Source organism: Atractosteus spatula, chromosome 20, assembly GCF_055471065.1.
Source record: "Atractosteus spatula isolate fAtrSpa1 chromosome 20, fAtrSpa1.hap1, whole genome shotgun sequence".
NCBI classification, from domain to species: domain Eukaryota; kingdom Metazoa; phylum Chordata; class Actinopteri; order Semionotiformes; family Lepisosteidae; genus Atractosteus; species Atractosteus spatula.
The window spans coordinates 13,079,049-13,104,485 of record NC_142725.1 but is presented as its reverse complement, the minus strand read 5'-3'; the positions used below and the strand labels follow the sequence as shown (position 1 = coordinate 13,104,485).

Here is a 25,437-nt window from a genome sequence, read left to right as displayed (position 1 = left end):
GCAGCATTTCAAAATACACAGAATACTAGATCAGTCCCATTTCAGACAAATAATTTTGGCACAATGAGATATCAGCAACTGTTCTGTGTAAATCAGGGTTTTAAAGTGGATAGATGGCCCAGGAGATTATTATTACAAGAGTTCAGAAGTCATCATTGAATTGCATGCATCATATGTATCACATTAACAATTGTATGGATGGTACAGTATGCATGTATTAAAGCTACAATCCCTGCACTGCACACAGGGAAAAAGAGAAAATTTCGCTGTTTCCTCCAGCTCACCCAACTTGTTTGTTCCTCTCACAAACAGACCTAGAGTGAATGACTCCCTGCTGGATGCCCACTGGTCCATCACAAGGTTACCCGCAGCAACACAGGTACTCATGTTCACAGCTGGGTGAAGTGGAGTACTGGAGGTGAAGTGCTTCACTCAAGGATACAACAGCAGTGTCCATAGTCAGTGTAATTTTCCAGAGTACTTTGGTGCATTTTAAATGTATTAAACTATTACAATCATATGTAATGGGTTGGTGGCTAAAAATTACAGTGTCATTTACTGATGAATACTGAGAAGACTGCATTTATTGTTGTGTTTGAATGAGTGCACAGATATTGCAGTATTTTTGCATAGTAACAGATTTCTACAGAAATGGCTCCCTATTTGTCAAATTAATGGTATCTATTGTGAGTATTAATACTGCGAGCTGTTTTCCTTCTGTAGTTTTTTTATGATTTGGTAGCAGGTTTTGTTAAGTTTGTTTCGCAGAGGCAGTCTTATTGCTGTTCGGTGTTCTTCGGAGGAGAAACGCAGTGCTGACAGTGCCAGTCTCTCCTCCTCCAAAGCCTCTCAACCTTTTCAACTTTCTCCATATGATTACTATTTCAATTTAAGGCAGAAAAAAACATTTTGGGGGAAAGAAATTCCTAAGGCGATATATGTTTGTTGATGTTTGTTGCAAGAATTTTCCATTGCAAAATAAACAAGACCCCGCAATAACTTTTTTTATGGGAATGCTTTGTTGTTTTAAATCACATGCACAGCTGGGAACAATGAACTAGCTTCAACAGCACCTTTCCATTTTGCTAGGTATTGCCATGACCTCAGCTGGCTCATGACTTACAAAGAATGAAACCTTTATGAGCCTTGCCCATCCTGTTTTGCTTTAACTGGTCTGATTGCAGCATGTTTTGTGTGACTGATCAATAACGACAGTATGGGCTTAGAGAACATTGGATGCATTTTTGTAGTCGGTTTTAGAATTTCTTTTGGGTTATTTTTCATTTGGACCCTCCACCAGTTTGGAATAGCCATTTTTTTTATCCAGTAGCAAACCCTAGGAGTTGCACAGGAGAGTTGGAGTCTGTACCTGCCTCCACCAGAGCATGCTCTTGTCAGGCCATTTGCTTGGTTTTCACGCTGAGCTGCTGTTTCTGAATAGAGTGCATCAAAGTGCTGCAGCTCTTACTGACAACACTACAAGCCACAGGCTCCTGGCAGTCGGCAAGCTGCTGATGCATAGCAAGCCCATTGCGACCTTCTCACACCCACCTAACTCTAGATACACTTAGCTAATTATGTACCACCATCTGGAGAATTCTCATCACAGGCGGATAATGACATGGGCCAGATTGAAGCAGAAAATCCCTGGCTTTCACACAGGTGCTGTTGCTGGCTGAGCCACTCGGGAGTCTTGTTTTGAACATCTTTTTGAAATGTATAAAAAAAACAACCTCTTTGTGTTTCAAATTGTGCTGATTGTCACCGTTTATCTTCAACCCAATTACAGCACTATGGCATCTATTATATGTGATGTTTGTACGCTCAGTTCTTTCTGCTTTCTCACAAACATGTTTCGCCTGTGTGGGCTCTGTAAATGAAAAGAGCCGGGCTCTGGTAATGTTGTTGCAGGTAATACTTTCTGATAGAAATGGAAAGTGACTGCTTCCTGGGGGGAAAAATTCTAGCAAAACAAAACTACCCCCTAAATCAATGCAGATTGGCCTTCGGTTTGCTGAATTGCTGCAAGAGATTATTAAATCAACAAAGCGTCTCTTTTCTGACAGAACAAAAGCATCCCTTTTCTCGAACCATATTCACAATAGATACATCGGGATGAATCCTTTGTTGCTTTATATGGATGCTTCTTTTAAACAAAGTAGTCTGATATACAATCAAATGTGATTAAAATCTCTGTGTAATGACTCATATTCCATAAAACTATTAAATGAAAAAAATGCATGATGTATGATGGTCCACCTGTTTATCTTACTTGTGGAGAGACCATCACAGGGTTTTCTGCTATTATAACAATTGTGAATGTTATTAATATAGCTTAGCATGGGCGAGAAGAAAAAAAGTTTGTCATTATATGATCTTTAATTCACATTGATCAGAATTGTAAAAAACAGATCAAAGCTCAAGGTAAGCTATACATAAGAAGCTACTGTGCAGTGTTAAAGCAATGGTTTACCTACACTTACCAAATGAATATCATTCACTAGCAATGACTCATTGTCAAGTGTTCCTCATAATTACATTATTTGCTCTTTCAAAAAGGCTAGTTTTCACTCCAAAATACAGATCTATAAGGATTAACTGTTAGTTTAAAATGGCTAAAATTTCAGTAGAATATATTCTAGAATTGTGTTTCTACTTAATGAAGGAAAACCATCGAATATAAAAAGTACAACATTTCAAAATGTCTAAGACTTGCACATTTGCCACAGCCAAACAGACGTCACAGTGACAGAGATCCATAAGCTCACAAAGAAGCGGTTCTCTAGGGTAAAGTCTCAAACAGGGTGACGAGAAACTTGACCTACCTCAATTGGCGGGACCTCGATGATTTTGTCAACGTTTTGCAATGAGAAGGGCACATACCACAGTGTTGCCTTGTTAGTTACTTTTTTGACTCCTAAAAGAGGAAACAAAAATCACTGGATCTCAATATCTCATTAGATATCGGCCGCATCTAGGTGGGCAAAAATACACACAAAACATGTGTGAACATACTGTATGTATTGAGCTTCCTGACCTGGAAATACAGTCTACAGAATATTATTTTTACCACAAAGTGATTCGGAATGCAACATCATTATTGAAATATAAAGAAAAACTTTAGTAGCATCATACAGTATATACCAGTGAAGACACCCCATTCACACCAGTGAGTAAGCGGTAATGCGGTTGGACAGACACACATCTGAAAGGCCTCACTCTAACTAAACATTGCAAATGAAGTACTTTTTGAACACGCGTCTCCACATCAATCTTCACAAGAGGCTGCTGGATCAAATTGACAAAATAAACTGATTTATTAAAATTAAATCAGTGTATAAAGTGATTACAGAATCAGTGGAGTGAATCTAAATTAGTCCCATGGTGCAGCAGCTAATACGTTCAGGCAACACTGATAGTGTTACACCTTATCAAGCTGCATGTCTTCATCGGTAACACCCGTGAGGCGCTTTCTATGGTGCTCAGATGTGTCTGTTAACTGCTATCTTTCTCTCTGCAAATGTGGGATCAATTTTATTGGAGGAAAGATGTAAAAAGAATGTTTCGTGCAATAAACAATTCAGGTTTACAGTCAGAAAGGATGTACAGTATGATGTGCAGATTCTTTAACATTGCTCTATGTAGAAGGTAGATTTTGGACTCTTTGCTAAATGTGTTATTACACTTATCAACCAATACAAAATAAAAAGGCTGGGATTTCTGGCTTTGTGATTGGCTTGTCGATATCTGAATCTCTGTATAGATTTCTCGTTTTGTTTCGTAACCTTCCAATCTCCCTGGCATTGGCTTGTATGGTTCTGATAGCTCAGTCAGCCAAAGCCTGGACATCTTATCTTTGAAAAGGTCAGTCAGAGTCAATACTCCCTCCACTAGCTTGGTTTAGGTAGGAGAGGAGCAATATGGTCAAGTCTGTCAGATTAATTTTAGATATTCCTGCTGGGGAAGATTTCACCTGTGCATTAATAGTTTGGAGAGTGAGTAACATCTCATTGACAAGAATCAAGATGGGAATTTATCGATCTCAAAACAAGACAACAAAATCTATTGCACTATGCGGTGAATATCCACAAATTTACATACTACAGGGCACTTTTCCATATTGTACTTATCATGTCCTGGCCTGTTAGGAATCTGTTCTGCGGTTTACTGTTCAATTCAGTCACTGCAACATGACAGCAGAACTGAAGGTTAATCATGGGAAAAAAACAGAAAACTGCAAATTCAAATATTCGTTACAAATTTACCAATGGGTATTTCAGTTCAGTATCGGGGAATGGCTGATGTGATGAGCCTCAAAAATAAACTCCCATTTTTTTTCTTGAGAAGTTCCTGCACAGACGACACTGACCACAAATATCGACAACAATCCTACGGATTTTAGAGTAGAAGTTATTAATTGGAGTGGCTGATATATTGATATGTTTTTTTTTTCTTTTCCTCTGCTGCAGCTGCATTTTTAAACAAAGGAGATAATGAGGTATACAATTTACAGGAACCGTTGTGAGCAAGAGTGATTCTGACAGGCTGCTTTTGGGAATAACATTTGCATTTTACACCAAGCCAAAACTGTCCTGACAGCCCAGTTGCCATGACAACAGCACACGGAGTCTTCTGTGGTCCTCACGAGCACGGCTAGAGTGTTTTTCATCTAATTGCATTCAACCACGGATCCTCTGAAATTTTGAGACACAGAGAAATGTGTATTTACATTATCTGGCATTCTGCGATGGAGGTCTAAAAATAGCGCCTGTCAGCTTTTCTTATACATGCTCTGGTGGGGAAAAAAAAAAAATGACGCCCCATACACTACCACAACATAAGCTTTTGGAAAACTCTCCTGAAAGGCATTCGTTATTAACATGATTTTTCATCTCAAGTGGAGCGAAAAGAAAACAATAATACAAATCTGACGGATTAGATTTGAAATAATTCATTAAGAGACGTGGTGCTCAGCTTGTACAGTATTGCACACAGTCTGTTGAGGACTAAGCCATTTTAAGATCTAAGGCAGACTGGGCTGGATTTCAAAGTCTTTCATGTGTGACTCATTTCATTAGCTTCAGAACCCTGTGTGATTTTTTTTTTATTTGGCATTTTTGCATTCAGTTCTAGTCCTTCCAAAAACAAATTAATCCTATCTGTGGAACCAAACCCCAAAATAAGCACAATCACCAACCTCCCAAGTGCGTTTGTAGAAACATGTAGAATTATTGGCGACATTATATTTTGTATATTCCACAGGACACATACCATTTAGTAGCTCTTAAAGCTTTTATTACTGTGGAAATGCTAATTCACAGTCTTTCCTCTAAATAAAATGAGCATCCAGCCACAGAGGTAACACAACTGTATCAAAAAACCAACACAAAGGCTATACAAACGATCCACCGCTCTCTGGTTGTTTGGCTTCATGCTTTGTGTGTAGACCCAGTGCACACAATTATACAGTATAAAAGGTTAATGTTTATCTGACAGATATAAAGAAATATTTTGGGAAACTGGAGAAATCCTTAAGTTCAAGGGTACTCACTGATGAACCTAAGGGTTTATACATGTTACTAGTAGAGGGCATTGTTTTTATCTTGTTTGTTTGGTTTTCAGTGACTTATTGTTCCCAGAACGTTGTTGTGCCATTTTTTAAACTCAATTTCAGTGATGTGCTCTTGTATTTGTTCCTAACACTTTAATCAAGAGTCTGGCTTAATTTCAAAGCAGAAGTATCTTTTGATTTAATTTTGACTTTGGATCTTTGCTTCGTTGTCAAGCTTGAAGTTCAATTCGTCAACAACTTTTAATTTTTTATTATAAAAGCATGGCAAATTATTTCCTGCCATTGATCCGCTTTCAGATGTATCAGATGAGTACAAATGTAGTAGTAATGTACTTCCAATGCTCCAAAGTCAACCCAGTAAACTGCTTCAGCATCAACAGTGAAACATGAACCAGAGGTTCCAACTGAAAACTACACGGATGCACATTTAAATCTGAAAACAGGAGGCACTTCTTCATATAAAGGGATATGTGCTAATGATCAAGCTATGTTGTTCAATGTTGAAACCCTGGCTTCTTTAAAGGAATGGATTGGATTAATTCACTATGAACTTCCATGTGGGTTAGCTGGGCTGAATGGACTCCTCGTTTGTCATCTTTGACATGTTCTTAAGCATTTCCTCATCTTATTTTTTTATGTATGGTGAGAACAGATAATTATTGTTCAGGGAATAAAACAGTGTTTCAATGGAACAATCCAGTACACTCGGGAGTTGCAGTTTCTTAACCTGAACTCTGCTTCTAACTCAATCTCAGTAAGACTTTTGGCACAAACAATCTACAGGTAACTCAGCCCAGGGAAAGAATCTTTTGATTGTAGGAGAATCTCTCACAAACGTGCATACAAACAATCCTGCTTGTACTGTCCAGCATACAGATTTTCTAGCATTTTGATCATGATAGGAGCATTGTTGGTTATCAGCCTTGTCAGGAAATGAAACCTTCCAACTGGATAAGGTAAAAAAAATATACTAAGCATTTTTCTTTTAATTTAAAATGCATGGAGCCTGATTGTGAAATAATGGGATTGTAATTACTCTGGAAGACTGCATTTTCATTTTCCTGCCTCTTCCTCTTTCCTCTTTCTGCTAAACATCACTACCTTTGCAGAATTGTCTCTTGTTTACTCTTTCTGCAGCTGCCCAGAATACTAAGAGCCCACGTGAGCCATCCAAAGTCAGAGGAAGAACTGCAGTTCTTGCCTATATAGGCATCAAACACTTTAAGTGGTGAAAGTAACTTCCTAAAATCTGGAAATCCACAAAAATATTCCTTGCTAAAATCCCTCAGTCTATCAACCATTAAAATGTGCTCATATGAAATAAAAGAAACATTAGCCAGAATGTTAATTACCTCCCTAAACAATTACATATACTGCTTTTTTTTCAACAGTTCCTGGCTTTGTGACTGACACAATGCAGCTGCCTAAAGGGATGGCTTTCTTTACCTCCTCCTTTCTCCCCAAGGCAGGAGAGCTGTCTCTCAGAGCTGGGAATGAGGAGGTCCAGTCAGTCTTCCCTGCAGAAATACTCTTCTGCCCCACTGCACACAGGAGCCCTCCACCTCCCACCCTCTGCCTCCTCAGGGGAGCTGGACTGAGACTCCGATACACATCCTCCTCCGGAGGAGGAGTTGCAGGGCTTTGGCCCTGGTGATGAGATCTGGCCTGACTGCATCCGATCAACCGACCAACCTGGCAGAGGACAGCCCACCCTCATTGCAGCCCATCTCACCATATCCCACCTGCAGATCAGTGGATCAGTGGTCTTGCTAACAACAAGGTCTTGAAGTCTTGCTCTTCATCCAGGGTGTGTCTGTAGGAAGCTGGTGTCACAGGCTGATCTCAGCTTTCCACAGTCACACCACATCTTGATGTTACCATTTTAGTGCTAAATCTGCACCTTCAGTGCTACGAGGACTAGTCACAGATCTGATACCTCATCTTTTGTTATGTTTTGGGAATGTTGGCTGGCATTAATTACAATTCTTCACATCTGCACTAATTGGTATAAATTCTGTTTTGTCTCTTTTCTCAGACTAGTGCAGGCAAGACGTTTTCATTCTAAAGAAAACAAAAGCGATTACACAAGAGCTATGACTCCGGTTGCCAGTATTACTGGAAGAAGAGAGAGAATGTATTATATTTGTGGAGAGCGAGCAGAGTGCAGAAAAGAAGGTTATATTGAGCACATCCCAGGAGTTTGGGCTGTTTGAGGAGGTGTGAAAAATTGCTGTGATCCTGCTCATTGACTAAAGGTAAACAGAGATCATGATAAAACACCAGGGCAATGGCTGCCTGGATAGGAAGGACAGAAATGCAGCTGAAGAAGTGAAGCCCGTCAAGATATTGCTCTCTGTCTGTAGCACTGAGGTCCGCTGTTTGTGAGGCATGACGCTAACAAAATATGACAGAAGCAAATAATGTCTGCTCCTGTTGTCTTCTCTCCCTTTAGGCACCACAGGATCCCTTAAAGGAGCAGCACTGACACAGCTCACTGTGGAAACACAGTGCAGCTGCCTCTGCTTACAAAATGCTCTCTTATCATGGAGGAGAGGCAACAGCTGGGAGAAATATCTCACAGCAGGCAGGGTGGTTAATCAGACATCTCGGTCTACAACCCCCTCATGACCCGTCAGGCCAAAACAACACACAAGTGTCACAAGATGACAATCTGCTCCTGGTCAGGTAGTCCAGCTCCCAGTGCTGATATTAAGCCACTTTGCTGCCTGTTTCTGAAGTCCATTATATACAGGACAGTTGGGACAAAAAATCCAATTAATAATAATCCTGCTTAAACGTTTCCGTGTTTTCCATCAAATCCCCTCTAACTTTTTACGATTTAACAAACACAAATCATATTACTACAATCATTCCACTATTTATTTATACTAAAAAAGCAATTGCAGCTTTCAGTCTTGGTCTGGAATCTCTAGCCATGCACTTTCACTAGCTGTTGTCATGGTACCTATGCTATAATAAACCTGGATCTTTACACATTTCCTGAAGCACCACCTTTAAGGCTGCTGTCCCGCCCAGGAAAAGTACATCAACAGCACAAATGAAATGAGCATGCGCAGGGCCCATCGGATCTGATTTAAGCGTTGACTTGTAAGGATGCAATCCAAGGCCAATGGTATTTTCTCTGCTCTCGCTGTGTGCACAGTGTTCCACCGAGGCCATGTTGCGCTCAGCCGTGCAGATCATGTTGCGTGACTGACAGCTCTGTCTCACAGACGGGGGGCAGACACTGGCTCCTGTGGCAGGAAGGGAAGGCGTGACCTAGGCAGAGAGCCGGGGAGCAGTGAGTCTGTACGTCTGAACGGAGATGCAGTAAGGCAGAAGTCAGCAGCAATGAATTGCCTGATTCTTTCATGACACTGCACTGTAACCCTGCTGGATTTTAATTATTTGATTTGCAATTTAATTAAAAAAAGCTTCATTTCACATATACTAGTAGAAGGAAACAAGCTGTTGTTATATTCCATTCCTGATTTTTTTTTTCCTCTTGATATCTTATTCTGAATAAGATGCAGTAATATTGCTTTTCAATTACTACAACACTGGTAGAGCCAATTAGCAGTGGCATCTTCCAGGTGTATGTGGGCCCATTGTTTAAGATCACTTTATCTCAGGCTGAGTTCATCTACTTCAACAATAAGGTCCTAAATTCTAACTCCTTCCATTCCCAGGCAAGACTTGCGACTCTGGGAGTGCCAGCTCATTGTTACACACCTCACACACGTGTGATAAACACATTAATCAGGTAAGTGTGTGACCCAGAGCTATCTGCCACGCTGTTAAAAAGGACCATAAATCAACAGCAAAGAGGGAACCAAATATTTCTAAGCATCCCACATTGCATGCTTTCTTTTGTCGAGGAACCTGCTATTTAAATCAGAGGAGTGACTTTCATGAGCAACATTATGACGGCAGAAACACATTAAACTGGAATAAATAGAAGGCTTGGTTTGTCCCATATTTACTGCAGCCCACAGTAATAAAAACGGCCTGCAATCATTTAAGCAGGTTATTTCTTTCCATTGTAGATGGCTTGTACTGGAAAGGATGACTTCTGGCAGTGCAGCAGTAGAGTGTGGTAAACGATCATGTAGATTTTCTGTGAATTTTTAGAACGAAAGCTGTGCATATGCACTCACTTCCCCAGCTTGTATTCATGAAGGACACCATGTTAGAGTCCGGTTCACTTGCAAGATTCCTCTTTCATTCGCGTGTCTTGGAAGAAGACATCCATTTAATTAACAGTAAGACCATGCAGTACATGAGTTCCAAAATCTAGAATGTTTCCTGTCCCTGAATCCAGTTCTCACTGTTCCATATTCACACTGACCCTAGGGGACACCCTTGTGCAGGAAATTACCTTATGTATTAATTGATTCTTTATTAAACAATAACTTGCTTTACCTGGATGGGAGACCTCTTGGGAAAACTAGGACCAGCAGGGGGCGCTCACCCTGCGGTCTGTGTGGGTCCTAATGCCCCAGCATTGTAATGGGAATACTATACTGGAAAAAAGGTGCCGTCCTTTTCTGATAGAATGAGATATAAAACGAAGGTCCTGACTCTCTGTGGTCATTAAAAATCTCAGGGTATTTCTTGAAAAGAGTAGGGGTGTTAACCCATTGTCTTGGCCATATTTTCCCTCTGGCCTTTACCAAATTTTGGTCTCCTAATAATCCCCATCTATGAACTGGCTTCATCACTCTGTTCTCCTTCACACTGTGAGCTGGTGTGTGGGGAGCCTACTGGTGCATCATCCATGTGGGGGCTACACATTGGTGGTGTGGAGGGGTGTCCTCATTACCTGTAAAGTGTTTTCAGTGGGGTGTCCAGAAAAGAGCTATATAAGTGTAAGTGGTATAGTGGTATGGTCTTATCCCATAGGAAATATAGTTCTTGTAAAGGATCCATTAGGTTTCTTTGATTTTCCATTACATGCATGAAGGTGAGCAGTTCTTCAGTGACCAGGGGAGGTTATAAGGGGCTAAGAACTGCTAATTAGCAAGCTAGCCTCCATGTCTTTTCCTGGCGCTGGTATTAAGTGTCACTTACTGTAATGATCCGGTGTTTCTTTTCACACTTACACACTGCAGTATTCCCTGGCCTTGCTCCTTGCTGGGGGATTAGTGGCTCTGTGCAAAGCCACATAATACTCTGCGGAAAAGCATTGGTTTCATCCTGGCTTTTCCCCCTTTCCAGCAGCTGGCCACATTAACCTCAGTGCTACGGATCCCACAAGTCTTTCCTGTGCCCCCTGTGCCTCACTGCGCCCCCTACTGTTCCTACCCAGCTGCTGCCATATGACAACAGGGTTGCTGTGGCAACAGAGTCTCGGGACACCAGCTTTTTTCTCTGTCTTAGTTTTTCATCTGTCGTCTTCCCAGGGAAGTGCTGTATTGTTTTCAGCATCCCAGGACACCTGAACTGTGCCAGAGATTCCAACACGGGACAGTAGGACAGCGGTTAATCAGAGTGTTGGAAGCCAAGCATCTTCTGCTGCACGAAACATGTAATTGGGTTGCTGTTAGACATGCAATAACCCTTCAAGACTGTAGAAGTCCATCCTTGGGTATTTTTATGTGTAAATACAAGTTCTTGTAGCAGACAAAATATTTCCCATCCAAAACTGATTTTTTACTGAATTCTCATTTTATGTTTTCCTTCTTTCTGAATTTAGTTTTTCAGCCAGGAATAAACTGTTGTTTTTTTCTTCATTTCCAATGTTTTACCAGTCACCCAAACGTGTAGAGATTTCTGGGGTGGTCCCTGGAATAAATATTCTGGTGTTGAGGACAATTAGTATTGTAACGCTTACAGCCGTCAGTGGTGTATAAAAGTCTTGACTCTGCTAACAGTACTTTAGAAACATGTTCTGAAATAGTGATCAACCCGCAAAGGAAGGATTGTTGTCCTTTGTTACCCAGCTGTTATTCAAACATGACTGGTAGTTTTATCTCTGATGTCCACCCTCTTAAAATACAGCACTAGGTGACACTATTCTGTGAAACAACGGGAAGGTGAGACAGTTTTATCTCAATTTGAAGGAAATTAAAGGAAATGTCTAGCACCATTCAACCTGGTCCTCTAAAAGCAACTAGTTTCCCATGCAAATCTATTATTAGCAATTTAAGATCCCCGGTGCCTTTAAGAAATCACGTGTCATGTTGCTATAGGTAAGCAATAATCAGTGTGAGCTCGGCAGGTACATTACATCATTGCGTTTGGTCTTGTGATCTTGTACTTGCTCAGCCGTTGTGCTACTCTTTTGAAATCCAATAGATTTTCTGTTAAATTATTATTTTATTATTTATTATTGTTTATTATTCTTCTAATTCTTTGAAGCTATTCTATTACAGTGCCTAATTTAAAGTATTGAAAACAGCAAATAATCTGCTGTCCATATCGTGTGGGAAAGTTGTAACGGTCTTAATTTGAAATTTGGCTCCACCTAGTGGTGTAATTGATCTCGTCAACCCACAGTACTCTGAGCTCATGCAGTTCTTCTGTTTCTTTTGCTGTAATAATACGTCTAACAAAAGGAAAGCGCTCCTTATCTTACACTGCTGGTATATCTGATAGTCGAGCAGTATAGTTATGTATATTATATATGTAACCTGGGGCATTTTCTACACTTTTAAAAGCGTATATACAGTACTTGAAAACCAAATGGATAATCTGAATTTTTCAAAGTAGGCAATTTCTCTGTATTAAGAACCTTTTGATATTAAATGCTGTTATCTTCAAAGGGACCATTTCATTTGGTAAATGCTACAAAACAAATAATAGAGCAGGAATGGGAAAAAACAGAAAACGGAAGGGTAACAGCCTGCAATATCTTCACATATAACACAAAAATCTCCATCAGGACATTAAATTGCAACCCTATACTACACTGGAAGTATTCTATTAACATGTAATTAATGGGGGTATAAATAGTTCTAAAAGTTTATTAGTGAGGTTGTGGGCCATTCTAGCATCAGGATGAGAGTTTTGTTACAAATATACAATTAATCTACAGCAGCAGTTGGTTAGTATCCCATTTCAGATACTTTATAAATATATTAAATATATAATATATTTATACATAGCACTTGGAGCCCTAATAGTTGCATCTTTGTAACCTTTTTGGTCTCAGATGCTAAAGGTAGAAACAGTTGACTTGCATTATATGCAAAGCAAACACTGTGATGCCATCAAAGGATCCATGCACTGCAATGCCTTAAGAGACATGTTATAGCTGATTAGCACCTTCCAGAGTTAATCCTGTTAGTCTATAGCTTTAGTGCATTAGTGGCTTCCCTAATCCCATGTATTATCTTTTTTAACAAATATGAGGAGTTGTAACAGGAGAGGATGGTCAAGGAAATGACTTTGACTTTTGGCTTTTTGGAGGGAGACGAGAATAGAGATGAACTCATGGTGACACTTCCAAATATTTCTTTACTTTTTTTTCGGTCTAGAAATACCGCAGTTGGCATTCTTATTATGGTAGGCAGACCCACATAGACAGATAAGACATGACAACCGGGCCTTCTGCTACTGCATATTTTCTTGATCCCTGTGAGTAAAGGTAACTACTTGGGGAAGAGCTGCCGTATAGAATTTAACACGAGCTACTGAGCCTGTAGAGGAAATGATCGTGCTGGAGAAGAGACTTAGCCCTGTGGGCGGAGTGGAGAGTAGCTGTGAGCACCACACTCACCCGTGAGGATGTTCTCCGCCATGACCATGACCTGCACTTCCACGGAGTGCTTGGAGGTGTAGGTGATCTCCGCGCTCACGTGCGCCACCTCGCCGATGAACATGGGGTGCAGGAAGTCCGTGCGTTCCACACGGGCCAGAGCGGCGACGCTGCGCTCCTGTCGGATACGGGAGGAGCCAGAGAACACGGGGACACTTCATTCCGACAGGTGAAAGAGACGGACACGGCCATAGATGAGGACCTCTCTGCTGATTGTATCTGGTCTGATCTGAATCGCTCATTCCAGAAAATCCACACCCAGTGTCTCACTGACAGAGACTAGTGCCTGCTGGGGAGCTTCACGAGAAATTCAGGGGGCCCTTGGGAGCTGCAAACTTCCCGAGCAGGCTGCATCCGGGTTAGACAGATGTTCAGACATTTACTGAACTTAGTTAAACCTCTCTATTTGCGAAAGTGTATTTTATGTCCCAGAATAGCAGTACAAGTTGTGCTTCAGATACCAATTGGCAGATCACCCTGTGTTTGTCTGCACAAACCTGCTTGTACTCTCCTGAATCGGAAAATAAGTCAACATAAATTAACTGGGCATATCAGCTCCTTGGTTGGTAAATTCCTAAATCTGAAGTGCCATCCAGTGGACACCCTGAGAACTGTATCAGCTCATTTCCTTTGTTTATTTATTTACCCTTTATGTGTTTCTTTATTGACCTACCTAGAAAACCTGTAGTACAGTAGAAATTAATTGGCTTCTGCAATTTAACATACATGCCCAACATACAGTAATGCAGTGCCTTGATAATCAAATGATGTGAGCACACCTGGTAGTCAAATCATTGCTTGTAATGACATTCATGTCAGGACATTGTTTTACCCAGGAAGACACTTTATAATTAAAGTGCACCTGATGTCATTATTGTTGCATCACTGACTATTAAATGTTACTCATTATCAGAGGCGTTCATTCTGTTATGGACAGTATCATCATTAGTATAATTAGATTTAATTCTTGGATCTAGCGTTGAATACTGCAAGTATTCACCCTTGCTTCATCTTATGTTGATATTGTAAGAAGAGGGTAATCTTGATATCTGAATCTCTGTCATCGTCATTGCAGTTCAACCAGTTAGATTGCACAAGACAGGGCTAGTTTCAGGCACAAACAAGGTAAAATCTTTCAGGGTAAATGTGGTGCAGGATTTAATTTTCAGTGAAACCCAGACTGTTGCATTGGTGCCGCAGACTGTTAGACGTGTATTAAAGTATGTCTCATTAAGATGATATAACCTGTAATCAGACAGCATTGTGAGTAGGGATTAGCTGTCATATGACTCCATTGTTACATTAGTAGCAGCAGTCAGGACCAAAGTCCTTAATCTGTGTGCCTTAGTCTGACAGTTTTGTGTTTAAACAGTCTCACTTTAAACAGTGAAAGTGATACAAGCAGGTGTTTTGTGTCTTAATGAGCACCTAAAGCAGGAAGAGACAGCTATGGTAATTGCAGTTCAGTGCTTAGATTGTGTCTTCATATTTATCTGCATGACTTGATCACTTTAACCTTGAAGATGAGTGTTTCTCCACTCCTAATGACCGTTGCGAAAACAGCAAATGCAATATTTAGCAGAAACTGTAGCTGCATCAACTAATATTTTTGCTAGGGAAAGGGATGGAGCCCATCTATCTATTTGCCAGTCTTCTTACACTTTAGGAATAACTAAATGCAGTAAATCAGTGTCTGTCCTACATTTTCATCCTGGAGACAACATCGTGCATCTTGTGCATTGCGTTCATTGTGAATCTGATGTCGTATCGATTAGTACAACTAACAGAATGCAGCATGGGAATGAAGGCCTGAACTCTGTGTTTAACAGCCAGTCATCCCAGGTGGGGAGCCTGTAAAGTGAGGCTACGGTGCTGGGTGTCCCGTGAGATGAGGTGGCTCTTACCCCAGGCTGGGTGTTGCAGTGACGAGTGCTGATGATACCCCCCGCCTCCTCGATCATTTTGAGAATGGTTCCTCCATGGACGTTGCCCACGATGTTGGCATCATCAGGGCGCATGATCCTGTGTGAGAGAGAGAGGGTACAGCAGCTCATCAACAAGATCCGACCAAAGTTAAGCACTCCAGCTCAGGGGTCAGCTGAACTCACAGAGTGACAGCACAGAAATAAGAGGGCATCATGATAGAATAGTGTATGGTATCACATTGATGAAGTTGTCATTTATTATGTATGGTTGCACAATTGTTTCATGGTTAGTCATGCATATGTGTCCATACTGCATTGACGTAAAACTTTCCCAGATATACTCATTACGGAGGAGTGATTTCAACTGGACCGGGACTGATTGGCATTTATGGTGGTTTTTGTGACTAGTTTAAGTGGATGTGGTGGATTGTGTGTTATGTAACCTTAATTCTGTAAATTCTCCAAACAAAATGTGTCTGCTTAGACATCTGTCAACAGTTCCGTCACCGTGTTGCTCAAAGCAAGAGTGGATAAACTGGGCTAACAGGATGTACAGTACTCCACACCCCGAGTACAAGGTGAACTCCAGAACTTGTGCCACTTGCATTTCTCCTCAAGGCCTGGCTGCGCTGTCACTGACAAGCAAGGGCTGACTGCCGTTTCCCAGCCAGACAGAATAAACAAATCAGTATCTTCACCCTGGCAGTGACGTTCTACAGTCAGCTGTGAAAGGGCTCGATCTGCAGCCTTTAGCATTTCTTACATTTTCTGTTGTTTGTGTGCTTATGCCTTATTTCCAAGCGGGTGTGTTAAATATATACAAGGCAAATGCAAGTCACATGCTGGAGACGGGAGCTGCTGCTGTTCAGGGCAGTGTCAAAAACAGGACGGATTGCGAAAGAGATGTGATTTGTGCCTGGGCAAACAGTAAGCCCATTCTAGGGAGTGCTGGTATTTTTTTTATCTTGCAGATTCTTTTATCCAAAGTGATAAAAGAGTTTGTAAACATTTATAAAGCTGGGAAGTTTACTCAGCAATCTAATTGAAGTACCTTGTTCAAAAATATAACAGTAGTGTCCCACCTGGCATTTGAACCCACAACCTTCCAGTTATGAATCGACACAGGTATTTTAGGGCTTGCGAATTGCTATCACCACCAAAACTTCATACCCCTGTAGGCTCCAGAAGCAGAAATCAGAAGAACAAAAAGTGGATTATATATTTGGTCCATGAAAAGATATCACTAAAATTCATCTGCCACATCAAGATATACTGTATATGTGTTTACACTGCTCATCTCCTCCTGGAAGTGCCTGGCAGAGAGATCTACAAGGTTTTACATGTGCATTGCCAACATATAACATATAGCCAACAAAATCCCTGATATTGACATCCCTGGGATCCATATGTCATGAGTTTAAAAAATCCCCAACTTCTTAAGATGCCAGCACTTTCCTAACTGTATAACTTGTTTCTTGTTGCACAGGAGCAAAAGCATTATTGAATTTACTGAGGTCATTTTAGTACACAGTACTGGCATAAACAAGGTTTCTGAGGTCTGCATTGGTCAAAGTCAGGTACAGCACTCCATATTTTATGAATAAAATCAGTTTTAAAAATCAACAAAATCACTACAATTGACCATACATTGAGGCTAATTGGCTTGTTGTGTGATTTGGAAGGCAATTGCTTGCCCCAGCGCTCATTTACAATTGCTGTTACTAAGCACAGTGTAAGCCCACTTATCCAACCCGTTTTTCTAGGTTTTCATTTGTTATTATGTTTCTGAACGTTTCAACATTTGTTTTTCACTTGGAGGTTGTGCTTTACAATGTGTGAATAAAGTTAAAATAAATCCTGATCTAATGTGTCTTGATTTCAAGCTGTTAGGCCACGCACACAATTGGAAAGGATGTGAAGACTTTCTGTTGGCACTGTAAGTCCTCTTCAAAATGTGTAGCTGATCCATTTTATAGCAAAAACAAAGTGAATGATTTGCATTTTGTCTGTAGTGTGGAAATTAACTGAACCTCCTTTGTTCAAAATGTTTTCCTATTAACAATTTTTTGCTAAGCAAAGGTACACCATGCATTATTGAAAAACATGTTACTGCAGAGATTCACCATCATTCACAAGAACAAATTCCAAATTCAAAACTGCCTAATTTTTGAGGAAGTGCTTTGACTTGTTGAGTCATTGAGGCCCAATGTCTAGTCATTTTCAATGGAGAAATGCCAGTCTGCTTTGATCCACACTGGCAGTACTAAACCAATATTTATGTAATGTTTGCATATGGGGACAAAGGCAAATGAACTTTTACAGAGTGTCTAAGCACTGAGTAATCGAGAAAATGCAAAAGACGTAGGCTGGCTATACGGTGAATGCACATTCAATACAATACAATGTATTGCAAATATATTCTTGTACAGTATATCACTCTTCATTGCCAGGTTTCTCAAAGTACAGTACAAATTGGAAAAATACGAGTGTGCACAGAAATATTATGTAGAAATTCAGTTACATGTCGCTACAGAAAAACGCGTTCAATAACATTTGATTAACAATGTTTCCATTTTTTGATGCTAAGAGGAGAGGAGTTCCAGACATATTGGCTTGGCAGCTGAAAGCTCTGAAAACAGCTGACAGACGATGATACCTGGGTACAACCAGTTAACTATTTTCATATCTTCAGGAACAATTTAGTACACAGTGTGATATCCTTACCATTTCTTCTCTAGGTAGAGGACTGATTAGGATGTTTTTTAGCATTTTGTTTTCATTATTTTTTTAGATTCCACTATTATACTATGCACTTTCCCTAACTCTAAGCACAGAGTAAGCCTGCAATGGCTTGATGATTATTTCATCTCCAGAAAATAAGGCTTTTTCATTACTTGCTCTGATTTAATGTGCTGGCCTCTACACTCTTTGCTCTCATTCTAACAATACCAGAACTATGTCTGCTGAGTGCTGGTCATATCCTCTCAGTAATTCTTTGTCTATCTCGAGCACAATCTCAGGCCGACAGCCTACAAAACTCTTCCCAGCCTTTTTATTTTTTTCTCCTAACTCGGGACACGTGGATTTAATACCGGAATTACCAAATGCAGCAGGTGATTTCCCTAACAGCTTTATGAAAATGCCAATAATATGTTGATTAGCCACACAAGTTACATTCTGAACTGTTTGCCACATTTACTCAGCTGTTTTGCCATAATATGGATGGAGAAGCTCTTGAATATACGAAGTGCCAGCCCACTGAGAGCTTTATATGCTATTAATGATATCATCTTTAGATAAACCTTGTCTGTTGATCATTGCTTTCAATTTTACGTTTTAACATGCAGACAGCTCCACGTTTTGCATGCAAATGGTAAGACTGCATGATTTTTTAGACTACTATGACTCAGCAGGAAGTAAATAAAAGTTCCTGCTTATGTGTGGTACCACATCAAATGCACCCCTACAACAGAAGAGGAATACTTCTATCTTGTATCTCGCTGTATACTCTCCTCTTCAGTGACATGGCATCTATTTCAACCTTTATTTTATGTGATTGCTAAAGACACAGACTTGTGTCTCTTCTGATCTGTTGAACTACTACAGGTCTCTAAAGTAATCTTGTGAAGTATTAAGTTACTTTTCATACAGATCAATCAAATAATTAAGCCTCCTCTTAGCAACAACACTATAGCTATAAAGATCATAAGATCAAAGATGTTTTAGGTTATAGATCTCTGATTAAGGCCCTTCCTTGCCTGCATGTAAGAAATTAAAATCAAAAGTACAGGATGAGGCGTGACAAGGGATTTCTGATAGGCTTGTTGTGCAATCGGACTGAAACCTGCTTTCAGGACAGCAGTCTTTCAGTCTGAAATGTTGAAAGTGTCCTGGTTTAGAGAAGGAAAAAGCATTTCATCATAGTTTGGACTGTTTTATCTGCTGCTTGGCTCGGCTGTTCCTTCTTTATCTTAAAGCAAAGTGATGTCACTGTGCCCATAACCAAAATCCCCCCTGCCAGCACACTTTCATTACTTGACATTTCTTTAACCACGTGCTCAATCTCTCACCCAGTTCAGATCGCCCATCAACCCAACAAACACCTCTGCCATGTGAGGTCCTTGAAAAACAATTGTAAAACCACACCAAGATCATCAAATTGACTTGTACTGAATAATGCAAATATATAATACCTGCATGTGAACACATAAGTACGCAACACTGAGAAATGCTTATGAACATTTTTCTTTCTTATGGGCAATATTTTAATTGTAGCCCATTCATAAAATTCTGATCTTTTCCAAGTTGAACCTAATCCAATGAAAATTTAACAGAAGGTCTCTGCCATAAGACTGACATTTTATACGTGTTTGTTTCTCTCATCTTACAGTAATCAAAAGTGTCTATTAGTCACACCCCACAATACAACAATAAGCTGAAAAGCAACTTTAAAACAAGCATGCCCTCTGTAAAACCTCTGAGTGGTGAAAAGCAATGTTTTCGTTTCTCAGATGAGATGAGGAAATGAAATAAAACATACCGCATATGACTGAATCTGTGCTAATTCAACGAGCCACAGAACAGAACGACGTTACCTGCTGAGCTGATGATGAGAACCCAAGACATGCATTCTGAATCTCCCTTTACTTGTGAATGGTGAACGAGTACAATCTCTTATGACAAGCTTATCAGAACCAGAAAGAGTGAGGAGTAAAAAGTGATGTTGAACAAACTAGCACTTCCCCGCCAGCTTCATTCATAATTCACATCACTGCAAGTGTCAGACCTAACCTCATATAGGCTCCACCCTCGTGCAGATCATAAACCTGCCCAGCCCTTTCCTCCCACTCATTGTCAGGCCATACAGTCAGTGTCTGAACCAATCAGAAGAGCCATTTCTCCATCGTTGCCATGGGAATTTCTTCTGAGGTAGAGTGACAGGAAATGGTGAAAAAAATGATAGCCTGTGGTTTTGCCTTCTGATTTCTATGCTGAAAAATGGTGCAGTACTGTGGTACAAAGTACAAAGCTGCTGTGCAGTTTGAGCTGCAGTTGCCATCAGATTTACAACACTGAAGCTGTCTGATGTACATGCAGAGCTTGTTATGAAATTTATCTGCCAACATCTGTGTTAGTTTACGTAAATGCTCTCCTTTTCCTTTTAAAAAGGAAAATCGCCATTTGCAGATTTCCGTTCATTCTTTATATGGAAATGCTGCGGTTTTCATGAATAGATTATTTCCTAAGGATAGGATACAGAAAGTCCAGCAAACAGAAAGAATATTATTACATTATATGTTCTATCTGTAGACAAAATCATTTCTAGTTAATCCCTGACCATTATAACACTTCCCTGTATCTGTGACATTGCAATGTTCACAGAAGACAGTCTTTTTGTATGTTTTTAGCAATAAAAACTTTGACTGATTTTGCTCTAATTTATATAGAATTTAATCCTATTAATCTAATAGGACGATTCTCAGTCTGACTTAAATATTAGACAATGATATGCTCTTCGGGAGTACCTCATTGGTCCAAAGAAAGTAGAATCTACAACAGTTCTGAAGTTAAAAAAGACCTTGTAAAAGAAGATGATTTTACTGAAAGAAGATTGACCTATAATACTGTTCAGCTTTCTTGCTTAGAAATACTTTCTCTTCCTGTAGAACCCTCAGTTCCAAGAAAGATTTTTGTGGTGAACACAGATGTCACCAAGGAGGTACAGAATGTTCTTTTGATATAACAGCACATCATTGTAAACGGGAGCTCCACCAGTAATGTACACAGAGCCTGTGGTGTGCCCTGCATACTGTAGGTTTTGCAATAGATGCTAATTCTGATATGGGTGAGATTTCTCTTATAAAAGAGGAATTAGTCCTGTTGCTGCTCTCTCTATCACGCAGCTAGCTAAGAAAGAAGGATAACGTACGGTTCTTTCTGAGTGAATTCAAACTAGAAAGCAAGGAAAGAACATTACAATTCAGACCATAATCTGGAATGAGAAACCGAGAACACCAAGATATGTAACCCAATTATTTACCACATAATCAACATAGCATTTTTAGATCAGTAACTTGAAAATTTGTGCATCCTAAAAAAATTATAATTAGGAGAAAAGCTGTTTCTTACAATATTTTTACATATCAAAAATTGAGGGTAAACCTAAATATTTGCTCTATTTGATCTATAAAATCCTCTGGGACAAATCTAGCATGGTAACCAGCAATTATTATTCATTTCTGACATCTAAATAGGAACGTTTTGGAATAAGGTGTGTCAGCATTGCCTAAAGGGAAGCTTTCTACATAGATATTCAGACAAACATTCAACCAGATCCATTCAATGCAGTCATGTCAAAACGAGTTACGAGCAGAAATAACAAAAAGTGTATAGGACAGAGGTGTCCAGTTGCTTTCATAGAGAGAGTAACAAAACCAAACTGTGCATGGATCTAAAAACAATGTGTAAAACCAGCCACAGATTAAGAAACTTTATGAAGGTCTTCATTTTATACTACTGCACTCTCTTTGAGTCTCAGAGACAGACCTATTCTCCTAAGGTGTCTTAGTCTGTCTTCCAGGAGATGTTGTTACAGCTGGCCAGTGATGAAGGCGACATGAAAACACCCTTATTTTGTTTGCATGAATAAAGGACAAACATTAATTTTATTTTTACTTAAAACTTGCAGTGGTTTTCTAGCACATTTTTGAGGAATGGCGAAATGGAAAATGACAACAGGTACCAGCTGTTTAAAAATTCCATTTGCAAGTGGAATTGAGACGAATGGAACTTTTTAGCAATAAAATGAGTACAGTGATGGCTTTATAAGGCATTAAGTAGGTACAGTTTTGACTAATAGCAGAATATATCAAATGAACAGCTTCCACAAAAATGACTTGTCAAAATAGAAGAGAAATGAAATAACTTGTGTTGACAGCAGCAAATGCAGAGCTGGAACAGGCACTGCTCATCGCCTCAATTTTCAAGAGCCAAAAACTGATGGAATAAAGTCGCTACAGTACAATCTTCGAGAGGATATAACACTGTAAGTCTGCAGACACTTCTACTGTATACCAACATATTAGGGAATTTTTTGTTTCACAGGAATGTCCTAGTTGTCTCAAGCAGTGTGTAGTCCAGTACATGGTATGGGCCTGATTTAAGAGGATAGTAAAGTCATACTCAGTTAGGCACTTTTCTCAGTGTACTGTGTTGTGGCAAAGAAGTTTGAGGCATGTCACCTTACATTATCTTATAAGATGCATGGTTGCTGGTGCTTGTCTCCTTGATGCATCACTTCAGGCAACAGCACACTTGGCTAATGTGGAAATTCAGACACCCTCAATGATCACTATTCTATAGTGTTGTTGCGGAACACACAAAAACAGAGACAGGAAGCATATTGCAGGCCATATGATCCAAAGCCAGACCATAAAATGCTGGAACAGCAGTCACAGAAGTAGATTGATACATTTTTAGAGTTATTTTATAGTTTTTGTTAGCTAAGTACAGTACAGCATATACAGATACAACTGTACAGGGAGATTTCTATAACATTAAGGTTATCGTAAACTGCATTATATTGGTTTCCATTGTTAACCATTTATACGATTAACATACAAATACTAGCCTTTAATTTTAATAGCAGGTGATTATAAGCGTTTCGCAGACTGTCGTCCTCGCGGTTAATTGTAAGTAGATGTCATCTCATCCCTACATACACTGAGAAATCCACGGTTTTAAATTAATAATATAAAAACATAAAAATGGGAAATTGATCTCCTTACCTAAAGCGGCTCGTGTAACGCACAAAGCAAGTAAACCTGCGAAGAAAATCTGTCATTTTTATCATCATTTTACGGACTCGCACCTCGTCTGGGTTCAGAGAGTGCCTGTGCGGCGTGTGGAGACAGAGCTCGGTACACAGTGCAGTGCCCTTCGCCCCACAAACTTCATCACCATGAAAACTCGGCTATTTGACCAATTCTCGCAGATCGACTCTCTGACAACGTGGTTATGATGAGTTTTCAGACACCTGCTTCGACAAGGAAAGGTGAAGCTCGTTATTACCCTTACTGTCCATCGAACACTGGGAGACGGACCGGACCAGAACTGCAAATATTCGGAACGGGCAGACCGAAAACTGAAAAGGTTTACAGGTACTGTACATCTGAGGAAACATAGCGAAGCCTGCAAACCCTTCGTTGTTAAATTGTAACTAGCGCTTTCTTTCGCTTTTGAAACATGAGGGAGCCTCCAGTCCCGGTCATGACAGGCGTGTCTGCAAGTTTTCAGTCCACAGCAGATGGTGAGTGGCTTGACTGGACAGATGTAACAGCTCTTCCCCCACGCTACAGGTGCAACTGCTTTAAAGAGACCTAGAAAACTCGCAGACATCGGTTTCCAGGATCGTACTTTTCAGGTCGTCGTTGTACACTTGCAGCTCAGCTACGCGGACTTTGCCTAAACCATAAAAACATTACTGTGTATTAACATAAAACATTTCAATGACTTTCTACAGAGAAGGCGACGGCATTGGATCGTCACCAGGCTCCAGGAAACAGCAGCCCCCGAAGCATGGCACACCCAAAACTAGAAAATGTCGCTCGTTCCTGGTTTAAAGCGCTCGACTTTGAGTGAAACAAACTTTGGAACATAAAAGGATTTCATACAGTATATGTCAAACAGAATTGTATTGAATTCCAATAGCAAAACTGAAAGATTTGTTTCGTAAGAAACTCGCAGAACATACGACTGTTCTTTTATCTCGTGGAATCGGATCGCAATGGGGGTTTTGTTTTTTTCTGTCCCACTACAGAACCGAATGGTACCAGTTTCAGTGGCTGTAGTCCATACATTGCATGTTAATTGGAAGGATGAAGTGTAACAATTGAAGATCAAGTCTTACGCCCTACAGTATGTAGGTCGTGGTCCATACCGAGAGTGAGCAACTAAACACGAAAACATGAATAGTTGTGTCTCGTCTGGTGGGGCGGTTGTAATACATCTTTCTACCAGTAGATGGTATAAACCTAACAGCCTCACAGCGCTCCTCCGAGCAGCTCTCCGCCTCCGACATGTTCAGCAAAACCCGATGACGTCTGAGCGCTGCAGCCTAAAACCACATACTGCACTGCAGTTTTTAATCTGGATAAATCGTCCCGGAAAACACGCAGTCGATTACAATTTTAAAAGAGGCAGACATATTTGCCGGGCCAAGAAACCGGCAACTGTACTACGTTAAATGATAAAACGACATCACAATCAATCGTGGCTTACTCAGGGCCCCTCATGTAGCCTGCCAGCGAGACGTTTTGGCTAAAAATGTCCTTTCCGTGTAATTTTTCAAAAATGTGCGCCGCGCACTATCCCCTTAAATAAACACTGATGTTGCCCTTAAAATGTCCTTGCTTTTCTAGTGCATCTTACACGTCCGCGCCCAGCTGTCATTTTTACATATACAGGATGTGTATTGAGGTCATGCAAAATGCCAGGAGGATTTGTCTCACGTGCGCTGTCGTGGGTGTGCAAAATCCCCAAACATACAAGGACTAATAATCAAAATTAAAAGCCCGACGGACATGGAATTTCTTTCAATGCGCAATTATCTGCTCCAGGAGAGCCAAGGTGCAAAGTCTAATTCAAGTGAATGCGGATTATCGGCCCGACCAGAAATGGCATGTAGAGTAGATTACTTGTTTTTGGTTCGCCGGACGAAACAAACGAAATGAAATAACTTTTTGTTAAGCGTCAGAGCTTACCTGCATATCTGGATGGAGGAGGAGAGGGAGAGCGGTTTGGCGGCAGACATGACCGGTTTTGTCTTTCCTTGGCTGTAAGCGAATCTAGGTGTAGGGAAGGAATGCCGGCAGAATGTGCTGAATGAGACAGTGAGTAGAGCGGAGCAGACAGACCGAGACTGCATGACCGCTGCAGCCGGCAGCCCGCTCAGACGGCAGGGGCTTCGAGCAATGAAATTGTTGACGAACATGTCTGAATGTTATAATTAAAGTCATGCTGGAGATTAAAAACTAGAAATTTTGGAATCGGGGATCTTAAGATATTTTGTATATATTATGTTGTCCTTAAAGAAATCGTACTCTTCCTTGTTTCTTTATGGGGATATCAATCCAAGTAATTAAAAATAGTGTTAGGCGTTATTGCTTTGACCAATGACAGTA

The 25,437-nt window shown here is 40.3% G+C and overlaps 1 protein-coding gene across 3 annotated transcripts in view; it reads right to left on the bottom strand.

The window, feature by feature from the left end:
* acot7 (acyl-CoA thioesterase 7) overlaps positions 1–25,208 on the bottom strand; it is a 93,085-nt gene extending 67,877 nt beyond the window's left edge. The window contains exons 1-5 of one of the 3 annotated variants that reach the window (XM_088937983.1): positions 25,018–25,137; positions 23,044–23,719; positions 15,236–15,353; positions 13,293–13,449; positions 2,826–2,917 (exon numbers count right to left, since the gene is read on the bottom strand). In XM_088937983.1, the coding sequence (XP_088794109.1) occupies positions 2,826–2,917; positions 13,293–13,449; positions 15,236–15,353; positions 23,044–23,111 (435 nt within the window). In that variant the 5' untranslated portion in view covers positions 23,112–23,719; positions 25,018–25,137. Of the gene's footprint in view, positions 1–2,825; positions 2,918–13,292; positions 13,450–15,235; positions 15,354–19,851; positions 19,978–23,043; positions 23,720–25,017 lie in introns of those variants that run through there. The other 2 variants (XM_088937982.1, XM_088937984.1) reach the window with 2 other exon arrangements.
* Positions 25,209–25,437: the final 229 nt, after the last annotated feature.